Source organism: Trichomycterus rosablanca, chromosome 18 (genome assembly GCF_030014385.1).
Source record: "Trichomycterus rosablanca isolate fTriRos1 chromosome 18, fTriRos1.hap1, whole genome shotgun sequence".
NCBI classification, from domain to species: domain Eukaryota; kingdom Metazoa; phylum Chordata; class Actinopteri; order Siluriformes; family Trichomycteridae; genus Trichomycterus; species Trichomycterus rosablanca.
The window spans coordinates 4,564,801-4,579,904 of NC_086005.1; the positions used below are offsets into that span (position 1 = coordinate 4,564,801).

A 15,104-nucleotide genomic window follows, 5' to 3' on the forward strand; every position below is an offset into this window, starting at 1 on the left:
TCTGGCCAAAATACTGCGCACTTTTTATTCAGTTATGCATCAGTAGTTACAGGATTCTCAAAAACCGCGAATCAATTTTACACCAACAGCACCGAATGTGAGCCAAATGTTGGCAATGCCTTATTACAAGATCCATCCTCGAAGACTTGAAGCATCCTGTACCGCTTCAGTTCTGCACTTTCTTATGTAAACACTGGGTTTGTGGCATCTCTCTGATTAGGAGGGAGGACCCCAAATCACATTAAAACTTCATCTGTCCTCCCGTTTGTTTGTTTGAAGATGTGAAGACAAGGAAGCTAAGAGCCACTGGCGTGCCACGGCAGCATTTGTTTATGCACCATAAAAACGCACAAACAACGCCCAAGCGCCACCTCTAGCAGATTAATTTCCATCACAGTAATCGTTACATGTAAAGGTCAGTTGTAAGGATGTCCAGCTTTTTCTTGTTTGTCTTGGTATCTTGAACAAACAAGGCAAAATAAAAAAAGAAGAAGTTTGGATCGCCTTGTTGACGTCAGCCGAGCAGCTCCTTGGTTTTTGCTGCTAGCTGTTTGTCTATATCTGCTGCAAAATTGTCGGCCATCTGCTGAACCTGGCAAAAACCAAGAATATTAAAGTAAAATAAGTGGCAAAAATGATGAATTGATTACATAGATTTACATAACATATGTTTGGCATTTATTTTGTATTAAAAAAACTGCATCTGTACAAGCTGCAAAATCATTGAGTAGAACAATGCCCACAAATAATGACTAATCTTCATCCTGGTCCTTTGTCTTGCATTGGAACACTGTTCTGGCATTATTTACATTTTCACCATTTAGCAGACGCCTTTATCCAAAGCGACTTACAGTACTGTGATAGTATACAGTCTGAGCACTTAAGGGGTTAAGGGCCTTCCTCAAGGGCCCAACAGCAGCAACCTGGCAGTGGTGGGGCTTGAACCAGCAACCGTTTGAGTCCAGTACCTTAACCGCTAGGCTACAACTGTCCCATCAGCATCACATCAGCAATTTAAACAAAAAGATGCAACTTGGGTTGCTCAGGTGGTGCAGCGGTTTATTATGCTTGTTTATTATTAATTATTATGAGATCTGGGTTCAAATCACAGTGGTCTGTACAGAGACATGATTGCCCTATCCAGTGTATTCCTGCCTTGTGGCCAGTGATACCGGGTGGAGCCAAGCCCACCGCAACCCTGACCAGAACGAGTGGTTCAGGAAAATAAAATGAAATTAATATGGCACTAAATATTGATTATTTCATACTCTCTTTTTACATGCTTATTCCCAACAACTAGTTTCCACTCCTGGTGCTAATGTGACCTAGACTTATAAAAGTATATTTTAAGTGTCATTTCAGTTTAATACACTTTAAACTACAAATAAAAAAGATTAAATTTTTGCTTGTCTTTACCAAAAATAATTGTGAAGTTGACTGTAAATTGACCTCCGCATAAGGTGACACTACCTGCTTTTCTATCAGGCGGATGGTGTCTTCAGAGACGCCCTCTTTGGACTTCTTGACTTGAGCTAAGGCGTTGGACCGGACTCTTCTTACTGACTCCTTGGCTTTGTTGCCGAACTGCTTTGCAAGCTTAGCCAGGTTCTCCCTGTGCTCCCTTGTCACCCTGGCAATTACATACAAAAACCACAAGCTTATACACATAAAACTTGGGATAAAATAGGTCATTTTGCATTAAGATCTGGAAGTTGCCAGTTTGTCCGAAAGGTGTAAATTCTTGTGAGGTGTAAAATCAGTAAAGGCATTCGTATTTTTTCGCTGTGAATGCAGAAGATGGAAATCTGATTTTACACTTTGCAGTTTTGAGGTTATTGAGGATGTGCACACACTAGTGGTCATATAGTGTAGCTACCTGGGTACAATGTGGTATGACTCACATTAGATATTTATAGCAGCTATAACTTTATATAACTCTATAAAATATATAACAACAATGATATAAAATGCATCCACATATAATTTTAATTTAATTATGTGTGTGTTATGGAATGGAAAGTTAGATAGCAAAGATTCTGATGCTAAACAGAAATTATTTGCATGTCGGCCCAAGTGAAGACCATCTTGAAGAATGTGTGTACATCCCACTTTAACCAGTTACCAGTATTAATGTTTGGATTAATTAACTATTCTTGCCTCTATAAAATACTGAAGTTTAAAAAACATTCGCCTTACTATTTTTATGAGACAAATGATTATGGTTCACCATCCAAATATTTGTTTATATGATTATACCATGGTCCCTAGTATTTGATCTGATGATCTGTCTGTAGTTGCATATCCAATAAATATGCTGCACCTGATAAAATAACAACCTAGTATCTGGTGTTCTTTCTGATATTGAAGAAGAAAACAATCCAAAAAGATATATAATTTGCTACTCTAACTGAATCAGAGAAAGCATAAAATCAAACACAGACAGCTTTTTTTCAGAGACAGAAGGCTGACTAATTTCTGGTAGGTGTACAAGTTTCCCTCTGCTCCTCCTTAATTAGCACTCTGATACAAGCCATTTGTAAACAGTCCAAGAGCTGTGTCTGTTTACTGCAAACAATGCATGTAATTAGTAATTCAGATCCAATCAAGCCACACACTCCTTTCATCCATGCAAATGCATGCGAGATGACTGCGCTGATTGCAGACGCCTCCTCCCGGCCCTTTCACAATCTCCCGCCAGATGAGCACCTGCCATCGCCAGAGCAGTCAGTGGCTCAGCTAGGAAATGTAATGAACTGGTTTTGTGGTTATTTTGCCTGGCAGGGGAAAACAGTGCTGTGGTCAGAGATCAACAAAATACTGAAAGATTTTAAGAGAAATAGAGAGAAGGTTATGCCTGCAGAAATTGATATGCATTTATTTCTATAGAGAATGTTAATCATTAGAACTATCTTTATTATCTTTGGACCTCATGCTTTTCACTAATATTTTGTGCTACACCACAAATCAGAATCCAAATTAAAGAACAAAGGATAAAGTGTACAAAGAAAACATGCAATTAGAAAACAGCAAATTAATTCACAATAGGAATATAAAGCTGTGCTACACCAATCAGCCATAACATTAAAACCACCTCCTTGTTTCTACACTCACTGTCCATTTTATCAGCTCCACTTACCATATAGAAGCACTTTGTAGTTCTACAATTACTGACTGTAGTCCATCTGTTTCTCTGAATACTTTGTTAGCCCCCTTTCATGCTGTTCCTCATGGTGGTGGTGTGTTAGTGTGTGTTGTGCTGGTATGAGTGGATCAGACACAGCAGCGCTGCTGGAGTTTTTAAACACCTCACTGTCACTGCTGGACTGAGAATAGTCCACCAACCAAATATATCCAGCCAACAGCGCCCCGTGGGCAGCGTCCTGTGACCACTGATGAAGGTCTAGAAGATGACCAACTCAAACAGCAGCAACAGATGAGCGATCATCTCTGACTTTACATCTACAAGGTGGACCAACTAGTTAGGAGAGTCTAATAGAGTGGACAGTGAGTGGACACGGTATTTACACACTCCAGCAGCGCTGCTGTGTCTGATCCACTCATACCAGCACAACACACACTAACACACCATCACCAAGTCAGTGTCACTGCAGTGCTGAGAATGATCCACCACCTAAATAATACCTGCTCTGTGGTGGTCCTGACCATTGAAGAACAGGGTGAAAGCAGGTTAAAACAGTATGTAGAGAAACAGCTGGACTACAGTCAGTAATTGTAGAACTACAAAATGCTTCTATATGGTAAGTGGAGCTGATAAAATGGACAGTGAGTGCAGAAACAAGGAGGTGGTTTTAATGTTATGGATGATCAGTGCATATCTTAGCTATAGCAACATTATTATTAATTATTAATGTTAAAATTAATATTATTTAAAACAAACCAGTAATAATATATAAAATAACTGCTGACTTCCCAATTGTTTCCATTCCAAATCGAATCCACAACACAGTAAATGTACAGTTGTTATGAATGTATCTTTTTTATTTGGTTCTCAATCACTCAACCACAGCTATGAACTTTTGTGCAACTCAAAAGACTCACATTTGAAGTTATATAGCTGTTGGGCAACTCATGTGAACGGTGTACAGATCTTTAATCAGAAAATGTTCATGAAGCTGGTGCTTTAAAATGTGTGTGAGCAGCAAGTTTAGAAAGGGAGCAGAAAGGCGATTAGAAGGTGAAAGTGTTTTGCTGGGACTCAAACCCTCAGGCTACACACACTACTCACTTGGGAATGGGCACTCTGATGATGGTGCCCTCCACCTCTGGGTTCAGCTTCATGCTGCTTTCCTGTAAAGCACGGGTGGCAGCCGCTGTGGCCTGAGGACACAAACAAACATCGGGGCGGGTGTTAATGACAGCCAGCTGGTGCTGCGGTACCTGCTGTGACCCCTATACACACCCTCGGGAGTGTTTGCTATAAGCAGGTATGGGCAGTTGCTTGAGGTCCTCTAAAAAACCAGGGGCCCCAAAGAATATATATATGGGTAAAACCTACAGAGAAAGATACAGATATAAACTCCAAACCAAAGCGAATTGAATTTATCTCTAATTAACTAGTTGATCTTTATGTTTATTAGAAAACAGTAAATGCTACATAGTAAAAATACAATAAATACAGTGCATCAGGTTCTCCTGTTCATTAATTCGATATGGCCCAGCAATAATATTAATAATAATTATTATTATAAAAAATAAACTATTACAGGAATCATAAAAAACAAACTATCTAGACAGCTGTAAAACAGGCTAGCCCATCAGTGCTTTTAGAGTTCAGCTCAGCTTTCAGCTGACCGGGCATCTACCTGCAGACTCATGATCTATACAATACACCCCAAAATTTGGTTGCTTATCCAGTAAAACAGACGAGATTCTCCTAAATGTAGTTCAAAACACCACTAGAGGGCCCACTTGTGTACCACAATCCAGTGCTTATGCTGTAATTTTGTAGTACAGTATGCTGAAGCTGGCATACAACATGCCAAACTACTCAGACAGTGTGTAGGGTTCAAGCCCAAGTCCCCCAGACCATGTAGCTCTGCAATACTTCCAGCATCACCCTTTTTTGAAATCTGTATTATTAGTTCATGATCTTTTCTTTCTGTCTGAATAACCTATTTAAAATTGTGATGGGGAAACATACACAGTCATTCATTTAAACCAACACACTTCTGGGTGTGATTTAGGGAAGCCAAATGTAATGTTTTGGGCAGCAAAAGTAAAATAGAGTATCTGAAAGACACCAAGGGTTACGTCTGCAGAACTTCACCACCCCAAAACCAAAAACAAAAAACATCTTCCATGTTTACATTTAAAGAAATTAATAAAATGTGTTAATTTCTTTATATTCTGGAGTAAAAAAATATTATTGGGCTGCACAAAAGCCACATGGTCAAAACAGTTATGCATTTCTGTCTACATGGTGATATTTGCATCTTACCGAGGGCTAAGAATCCACACAAAATCATAAACAAGTGATTTGATCAAGTGAGGTGAAATGGGATCTCCTAATACTGAATCTGAAGGTGTGTGTGTGTATGTGTGTGTGTGCCACAGAGCACTATGAGCACAATTCTTTTGGGAAAGTGCTGAGGGGCTGCAGTGCAGAATGATGACCTTTAATAACCCTTAACAGGCCTGAAAGTCCTGCCTGCTCACCTCAATATTTAGCATAATATGTTCAGCTTGTGGCAGTAATTAAGTAATTAGTCATGTTTACTTAAGGTCTAATGTTGTGAATTCATTTAAATAAGCCAGTAGCTTAAGTGTGGTGATGCAGAAGGTTGGGTTTCTTTTTAAAAGAAATTTAAGGGAGTGACACTGTTGTGTAAAAAAAATCAATCTGAAGCATGCAGCTAAAAGCAAAGAATTCATAGAGGAGTTAAAAATCAGTCAGTCCAATACCCTCATGAATTTGGGAGCTGAAGTCAGTTCATCAAAATGAATGGACAAACATCTCCAATAATGCAAAAGCTACTTCTGCATCGTGTTTACTGTATAACTGGAAGTTTTTACTTGTTTTCATTCAGAAAATCAACAAATTGTGGAATCTGATCAGAGAATCTAAACGTTTGCATGGCTGTACACTTCATATTTGTATTAAACACAAATTACTGTTTCAATATTTAAATAATATCACCCAGGGGAAACATTTAAACATCTGGCTATGGTCGGTTGTGTTTGAAAATCACACTCAACATTTTATTGGTGTATTACTTTGCCAGAGTTGGTGGATTTCTGTGCGCTTAGTCAAACCAACCCAAAGGCGGTGTGATTCCCAAGGGCCTCTGCTGAATGATCGATACGAAATGTTCGTAGATTTGATTGCTTTCTGAATTTCATTAATCATTATTTCTCCTAACGCTCAGTCTCTTAACGGTAGACAACTCTGGGTCTGGTTAACACATTATCAGCAATGACAAAACCTCTAAAATTAAAAAGCAACCAGAGTTCAAAGAGAGTCAGAGTAAAGTGGAGCTAAAGAAAACACGTCCCTAATGACTCTGTACCACACAGGCACAGCTAACGTAGCCCGGACACAACACCAACTAGCTTTTCATGCTACTTTAATAAATGACTGAAAAACAATGACTCTCTGGAACAGGCGGGTGTAATGGATTAGCATAATTATAAAGATGTTTTCCTTCAGCCAGGGGCCAATCACCTCACTGTTGGTTTTGTAAAGGCCTGGTAGGTAATGGCTGTTACTACAACACCCTATACGACACTTAATACCATTATAAGCATTAAATGTAACTATACTTCAATAATGCTGTGTGCTATACCTTTACAGTTGTAGGTAATAACATAATATTAATCTGAATTTTAAACATAATGTGTGCCTAATAACACACAAATGTTCTGATAAAACACAGGAACGTGTTCCCATTAACAAGACAGAAAAAAGAAAGGTCTGTTCATTTAAGATATTAGAATAACACTTTACATTAAGACAAACTTTCTATAAAAAAAACTAAAAAAAAACTAGTTTAGTTGTGTCTTTGCCTAAAAGTGGATGTCCTGCAGGGACTACACTATGAGCACAGGACCAAATGCTAAAAAGAACCCATTATTAACCGCCACAGCTACAAAATCCATAAAACTAAAATGTTTAAGGCTGTAATTTGTAACATGATTTTGACAAAATTGATTGTTCTTTGAATTTCATTATTAATTTTTATTTGCAGCTCCTCAGTCTGAAACAAGAACCTAAAATGTTATTAGTTACATTTAAGTCCATTATATTATGCATAAGAGAACAACCAAAACCATGCAAGTAAATCAACAACAGACACTCTATGGAGTTAATTAAAGACACTATTCATGCAAGCAATCCTAGAATCTAACAACCCTCCTTAACAGGAGCTAAAGGTAATATTATTGCAAAAAAAATGGTTTAAATAGTTATTAAATAGAAATGTTTTAGCATAGACTGAGAATGATCGATCACTGTGTTTAACAAAGACAAACATTCACAGTTTGCATGTTATACGTTCATTTGTTCATCTATTTGAAGGGATGTGCCAATTTGAAACAAACAAACAAAACAAAAAAATCACACTCTGTGCCAATAATTACATTCACATTTACATTTATGGCATACATATGGCATACACAATCCAAACAATTAAGGGTTAAGGGTCTTGCTCAAGGACCCAACCATGGCAATCTGGCAATGGTGAGGCTTGAACCAGGGACCTTCCGTTTACTAGTCAAGTATCTTAACCACTGAATTACCACTGCCTTTTTCTTACCTTTTGCCTTACCTTTTCATTGTTCATGTATTGAATGCAGCAGATATTAGCATAAAGACCTGACTGACTTTGATAAAGGCCAAATTGTTATGATCAGACAAGTGTGGTTAAGTATCTTGGAAACAGCAAGACGTTCTCATGGGCAGCCACGGTAAGTGCCCACAGACAGGCACAGACAGGGAAGAAGCCACAAACCGCTAGTTGTTGGCTGGCCAAGACTCACTGATGCCAAAATAAAATAAAAGGCTATGGCATCTGGTATGGACCAACAGAAGAGCTACTGTGTTCCAACAAATCATGTTTTCTCCAAGAACATGTGGACAGCCGGGCACAAGTGCATGTTATGACAGGACTTGTGGAAGGACTATAAATATTCTAAACTGACAAGATCACAACATGGATTGCATTTTTAGGGGGCTAGTCTGCTACAAGCGACATGAGACACAGGGCATTGGAGAAAGCTGATCGCTTTGTGCAGCCAACCATCGTAAAGTGATGACGTGTAGTGACGTGTCCGTGTGGGCACCTGGCCAGTGGATAGCACAGCTGAGATTTAAACTCTTAGTTGTGGTGGGCTAGCGCATTAGACCACTGAGGCATGCGGGCACCCCAACTATATTTTCAAGTACGTAATTGAAATACGAAACATGCTATGGCTGTTCACTGTTGGCAATTACACATTACAGTGTTACATATAGCGTTACATTACATATAACATTCCATCTTAGGCTTTAAAAACATCTTTACTGAAATGCTGCTTTGTTGGCTTAAACCACAGAGTGAAACTAGAGCCTTGAAACCTTTAAGCCAGTTGGAAAGAACATTTATCACTGCTACAGACTTATCTGAGGATCAGCCAGTAAGTGCTCTCATTAATAACAAAGAGAAAAGATATCAGAGAGAGAAAAATGGGGGTGGCTATAAGCAGAAAAAATGGTAATACTAAAAAATAGAAAGGTAGAAGACAGGAATGGAAACGAGAAAAGAGGAATGAACACACAAGTTGGATTGAGTGAGAGAGAAAAGATGTGTGAGTGTGTGTGTATTCGGAAGTACAGACATTAATGCAGATCTGTGCTGCAGAGGGCAGTGTGCGGTCATTTCCTGATGGCTGACAGACTCCTGGCCTCTGCTTCAATCATTTGGTAAGATCAAAGACCTTCTCCTCTACGATCAATCAATCTCTGTGAGACCGGGCTGGAGCGGCTCCACCACACTCATGTTACAGAACGAGAGGAGCATGTTTATGTGTGTTCAGCTCTGAAATGAGTTTGCTTCTCTGCACAGTGATGGTGTTGATACCTCTGGGTAGCTTGTCATGTTGATGACGATGAGCTGCGGAGACTTCATGGAGATCTGCCCGAGCTGGTTTAGAGGGAATTTACCATCCTTGGTGCTGACTGTGATGTGGTCCAGTGCACCTGTTGATAACATAAGCCATTGCACATTAATAACAATTTTCAGGTGATCAAATGCTTTGCAAAGAAAAGGAGCGAGTACTTATTAAAGGGAGTAATATCACCCCTCTTTAATGTCACCACCCCCATGCTGACTGAGAAGAGCCACAGACTAGCACCCGTGCTCTTTAACATGGCTGTTTTTCCCCAAAAACAATTATTAGCCTCAATCAGAATAGAACACGTCCATGTATTCACCTCAGTCAGAATAGAATACGTCCATGTATACACCTCAATCAGAATAGAATACGTCCATGTATACACCTCAATCAGAATAGAATATATCCATGTATACACCTCAATCAGAATAGAATATGTCCATGTATACACCTCAATCAGAATAGAATGTCCATGTATACACCTCAATTAGAATAGAATATGTTCATGTATACACCTCAATCAGAATAGAATACGTCCATGTATACACCTCAATCAGAATAGAATATATCCATGTATACACCTCAATCAGAATAGAATATGTCCATGTATACACCTCAATCAGAATAGAATGTCCATGTATACACCTCAATCAGAATAGAATGTCCATGTATACACCTCAATCAGAATAGAATATGTCCATGTATACACCTCAATCAGAATAGAATATGTCCATGTATACACCTCAATCAGAATAGAATATGTTCATGTATACACCTCAATTAGAATAGAATATGTTCATGTATACACCTCAATCAGAATAGAATACGTCCATGTATACACCTCAATCAGAATAGAATATATCCATGTATACACCTCAATCAGAATAGAATATGTCCATGTATACACCTCAATCAGAATAGAATATGTTCATGTATACACCTCAATTAGAATAGAATATGTTCATGTATACACCTCAATCAGAATAGAATACGTCCATGTATACACCTCAATCAGAATAGAATATATCCATGTATACACCTCAATTAGAATAGAATATGTCCATGTATACACCTCAATCAGAATAGAATATGTCCATGTATACACCTCAATCAGAATAGAATATGTCCATGTATACACCTCAATTAGAATAGAATATGTCCATGTATACACCTCAATTAGAATAGAATATGTTCATGTATACACCTCAATCAGAATAGAATATGTCCATGTATACACCTCAATCAGAATAGAATATGTCCATGTATACACCTCAATCAGAATAGAATATATCCATGTATACACCTCAATTAGAATAGAATATGTTCATGTATACACCTCAATCAGAATAGAATATGTCCATGTATACACCTCAATCAGAATAGAATATGTCCATGTATACACCTCAATCAGAATAGAATATATCCATGTATACACCTCAATTAGAATAGAATATGTCCATGTATACACCTCAATCAGAATAGAATACGTCCATGTATACACCTCAATTAGAATAGAATATGTCCGGGCAGCACGGTGGCTTAGTGGGTAGCACTGTCGCCTCACAACAAGAAGGTCCTGGGTTCGATCCCCAGGTGGGGCGGTCCGGGTCCTTTCTGTGCGGAGTTTGCATGTTCTCCCTGTGTCCGCGTGGGTTTCCCCCGGGTACTCCGGTTTCCTCCCACAGTCCAAAAACATGCCACCAGGTTAATTGGAAACACTGAATTGTCCTATGGATACCTAGCCGCTAGATGCACTAGTGCATTGTAGTGCCGGTCCCAAGCCCGGATAAATTAGGGAGGGTTGTGTCAGGAAGGGCATCCGGCGTAAAAACTGTGCCAAATCAATGAGCGATCATGAGGATGACTCGCTGTGGCGACCCCTGAAAAAGGGAAAAAGCCGAAAGAAGAAGAAGAAGAAGAAGAATAGAATATGTCCATGTATACACCTCAATCAGAATAGAATATGTCCATGTATACACCTCAATTAGAATAGAATATGTTCATGTATACACCTCAATTAGAATAGAATATGTTCATGTATACACCTCAATCAGAATAGAATATGTCCATGTATACACCTCAATTAGAATAGAATATGTTCATGTATACACCTCAATCAGAATAGAATATGTCCATGTATACACCTCAATCAGAATAGAATATATCCATGTATACACCTCAATCAGAATAGAATATATCCATGTATACACCTCAATCAGAATAGAATATATCCATGTATACACCTCAATCAGAATAGAATAAATCCATGTATACACCTCAATCAAAATAGAATGTCTTTGTTAATACCACGATCAGAATAGACTAGTTTGATTAAGGCAATTCCGAATTCAATCTGATTGAACGTGGTGGGTAATGCTTATAATATACAGTGTATCACGAAAGTGAGTACACCCCTCACATTTCTGCAAATATTTCATTATATCTTTTCATGGGACAACACTATAGACATGAAACTTGGATATAACTAAGAGTAGTCAGTGTACAGCTTGTATAGCAGTGTAGATTTACTGTCTTCTGAAAATAACTCAACACACAGCCATTAATGTCTAAATAGCTGGCAACATAAGTGAGTACACCCCACAGTGAACATGTCCAAATTGAGCCTAAAGTGTCAATATTTTGTGTGACCACCATTATTATCACTGCCTTAACCCTCCTGGGCATGGAATTCACCAGAGCTGCACAGGTTGCTACTGGAATCCTCTTCCACTCCTCCGTGATGACATCACGGAGCTGGTGGATGTTAGACACCTTAAACTCCTCCACCTTCCACTTGAGGATGCGCCACAGGTGCTCAATTGGGTTTAGTCCATCACCTTTACCTTCAGCTTCCTCAGCAAGGCAGTTGTCATCTTGGAGGTTGTGTTTGGGGTCGTTATCCTGTTGGAAAACTGCCATGAGGCCCAGTTTTCGAAGGGAGGGGATCATGCTCTGTTTCAGAATGTCACAGTACATGTTGGAATTCATGTTTCCCTCAATGAACTGCAGCTCCCCAGTGCCAGCAACACTCATGCAGCCCAAGACCATGATGCTACCACCACCATGCTTGACTGTAGGCAAGATACAGTTGTCTTGGTACTTCTCACCAGGGCGCCGCCACACATGCTGGACACCATCTGAGCCAAACAAGTTTATCTTGGTCTCGTCAGACCACAGGGCATTCCAGTAATCCATGTTCTTGGACTGCTTGTCTTCAGCAAACTGTTTGCGGGCTTTCTTGTGCGTCAGCTTCCTTCTGGGATGACGACCATGCAGAGCGAGTTGATGCAGTGTGCGGCGTATGGTCTGAGCACTGACAGGCTGACCTCCCACGTCTTCAACCTCTGCAGCAATGCTGGCAGCACTCATGTGTCTATTTTTTAAAGCCAACCTCTGGATATGACGCCGAACACGTGGACTCAACTTCTTTGGTCGACCCTGGCGAAGCCTGTTCCGAGTGGAACCTGTCCTGGAAAACCGCTGTATGACCTTGGCCACCATGCTGTAGCTCAGTTTCAGGGTGTTAGCAATCTTCTTATAGCCCAGGCCATCTTTGTGGAGAGCAACAATTCTATTTCTCACATCCTCAGAGAGTTCTTTGCCATGAGGTGCCATGTTGAATATCCAGTGGCCAGTATGAGAGAATTGTACCCAAAACACCAAATTTAACAGCCCTGCTCCCCATTTACACCTGGGACCTTGACACATGACACCAGGGAGGGACAACGACACATTTGGGCACAATTTGGACATGTTCACTGTGGGGTGTACTCACTTATGTTGCCAGCTATTTAGACATTAATGGCTGTGTGTTGAGTTATTTTCAGAAGACAGTAAATCTACACTGCTATACAAGCTGTACACTGACTATTCTAAGTTATATCCAAGTTTCATGTCTATAGTGTTGTCCCATGAAAAGATATAATGAAATATTTGCAGAAATGTGAGGGGTGTACTCACTTTTGTGATACACTGTACATACTGTATAATCTGTAACATAAAAGAATAACAGCCTGCACATGTGCATGTGACATAATGGAAGTGCATGTGACAAAATATAATATGGCGGGAAAGAAAAACTTTAAAAGGACTTTTGTGCCTTTGAATGTTACCCCTTCTTTACTAAGTGAATTTTTCACTTCTATACTTTTGTGTCCGTCATATTTAAAAGCAATAAAAAACGAACATCAACTGGTCATTGTCATAGTAACATGTATAAGTGGTACTCTACACATGCTCATCATTTTGGATCAGATTACTTGTAGTGTGCATGTAAATGGAGATTTCCATCAGACTGTTGAGTAGAATGAATACATTTATAATCAGAATACATTAAAATAGGTTGAAGAAAAAAGTGGTGGAGAATCTTTCAGAGTATACTATGCTTTCTCAAGACTCCCGCCAGCAATGAAGTGGCAATGAGGACAAACACCATCAAGATATGAACTCAAGAGCTTAAGTTCTCTATGGCGGTGGGCTAACACATTAAGAAAGATGGAACGTCCTACTCACACTTTATCTTTGACCATTATATGTAACTCAAAACACAAAATATTATAAACAAAATAAAATGTATTTTTTTTACACAGAACTGTATTCTTTTGTAATTTATCCTTTTGTAATTAGTGAAGTTTACTGAAGTTTTATTGTAAATTGTAATAACTTGTAATCATTCAATTTCCATTCATCTAAATTTCCATTACAAAAGCATATCATTAATCTTTACTAACACTGACGTACCATTTGCTTTGTTATTAAAAATAAGTATTTATGTTTATCCACCACTTTGTCCTGGTCTGGGTTGTGGTAGGTCAAGTTCCATACAGAATCACTGAGCGCAGGGCATTAACACACCCTGGACAGGGCGGCAATCCATTGCAGGGTTTTGGTCATACCCCTCTCAGACATAGCCAATCTTGTCTGTGTAGACGCCCAGTGGAACAATAGCAGAGCTGAGATTTGGTCCTAGGTCGCAGCAGTGGTGGGCTAGTGTAATACAATAGCAGAATTTTCTATAAAACTGGATTTTGAGACTCTGATTCACATCAATTACACTGAGCCCTTGTTGATTATATAAAAACCACATCAGCCTGTATTATATTGACAATTTTTGTTTACTTTTTAGTCCTTTTTAGTTCCTTTTCATATTTGTCTTGCCTTAGTATAAAGACGAGTATTTATTTTTGTTTGAAGTATATTCTGTTTATACTCTCTTATTTACTTGAACATTCAAACATACATAATGAGCCTGATTCCCGAATCTCTCTCTCCTCTGGGAAGGTGAGGAATTCAGCTCCTCTTTCTGCTCCTTCTCAAGCTGGAGAACCAAGAGCCTCACGCCAACGTGTCTCCTTTTCTCATCTGCATTTCCTCACATCAAATTGCTCCCATCTCACCTCATCTCCTCAGCTTTACCTCACTTACTCTGTCTGTCTGATCCTCTACTTTTACCTCTTAATTTAGATGTCTCTCTTTTTTCTGATTTAGTGATAAATGAGCCAAAGCCCACTGCAGTCTGCCATCATTCCTCCTGTACTTTGATCATTTCGAAAAGCAAAAAAGGCCATGTGCTTCTTTCCACTTAAGGAGATATTTCTCCAAGAGCCGTCCCTATTTGTACAGTTTACATACAAGTCTCAAAAGCAATACCTTTATGGCAAAGCTTATACCATTTGTGTAACAGCCATCAGAATGTGAGCCAGTCTGATCGCACGGCAGAGTTAACCGAGTAGATGCAGCTTTATAAAGAACAAAACTTCCATTTTGTCATTAGGCACAGCGCATGCCCCGACAATGAGCAAAAGCGCTGGCCGCAGGTTTAGAATAATGATAGGTCATGGTTTGGAAGAGTGTGTCTCAGGTCGCTATCTGTGTGTGTGTGTGTGTGTGTGTGTGTTTACCTGGTTCCTCAAACATCTGCTAACATTTTCATGTCTCATACTGCCATTTTCATTACACAACGATGGGGATCAACTGGAAGACTATTAACCAATTGA

General features: G+C 39.2%; 1 protein-coding gene across 5 annotated transcripts in view; it reads right to left on the reverse strand.

Annotated features, from left to right (window-relative positions):
* Positions 1–15,104, reverse strand: part of mrrf (mitochondrial ribosome recycling factor) — a 25,754-nt gene continuing 10,650 nt past the window's right edge. For 4 of the 5 annotated variants that reach the window (XM_063014276.1, XM_063014273.1, XM_063014274.1 and 1 more), the window contains exons 4-7: positions 9,075–9,193; positions 4,247–4,338; positions 1,417–1,630; positions 1–592 (exon numbers count right to left, since the gene is read on the reverse strand). In XM_063014276.1, coding sequence (XP_062870346.1) covers positions 515–592; positions 1,417–1,630; positions 4,247–4,338; positions 9,075–9,193 — 503 coding nt within the window. In that variant the 3' untranslated portion in view covers positions 1–514. The remainder of the gene's footprint in view (positions 593–1,416; positions 1,631–4,246; positions 4,339–9,074; positions 9,194–15,104) is intronic. The other variant, XM_063014277.1, reaches the window with a different exon arrangement.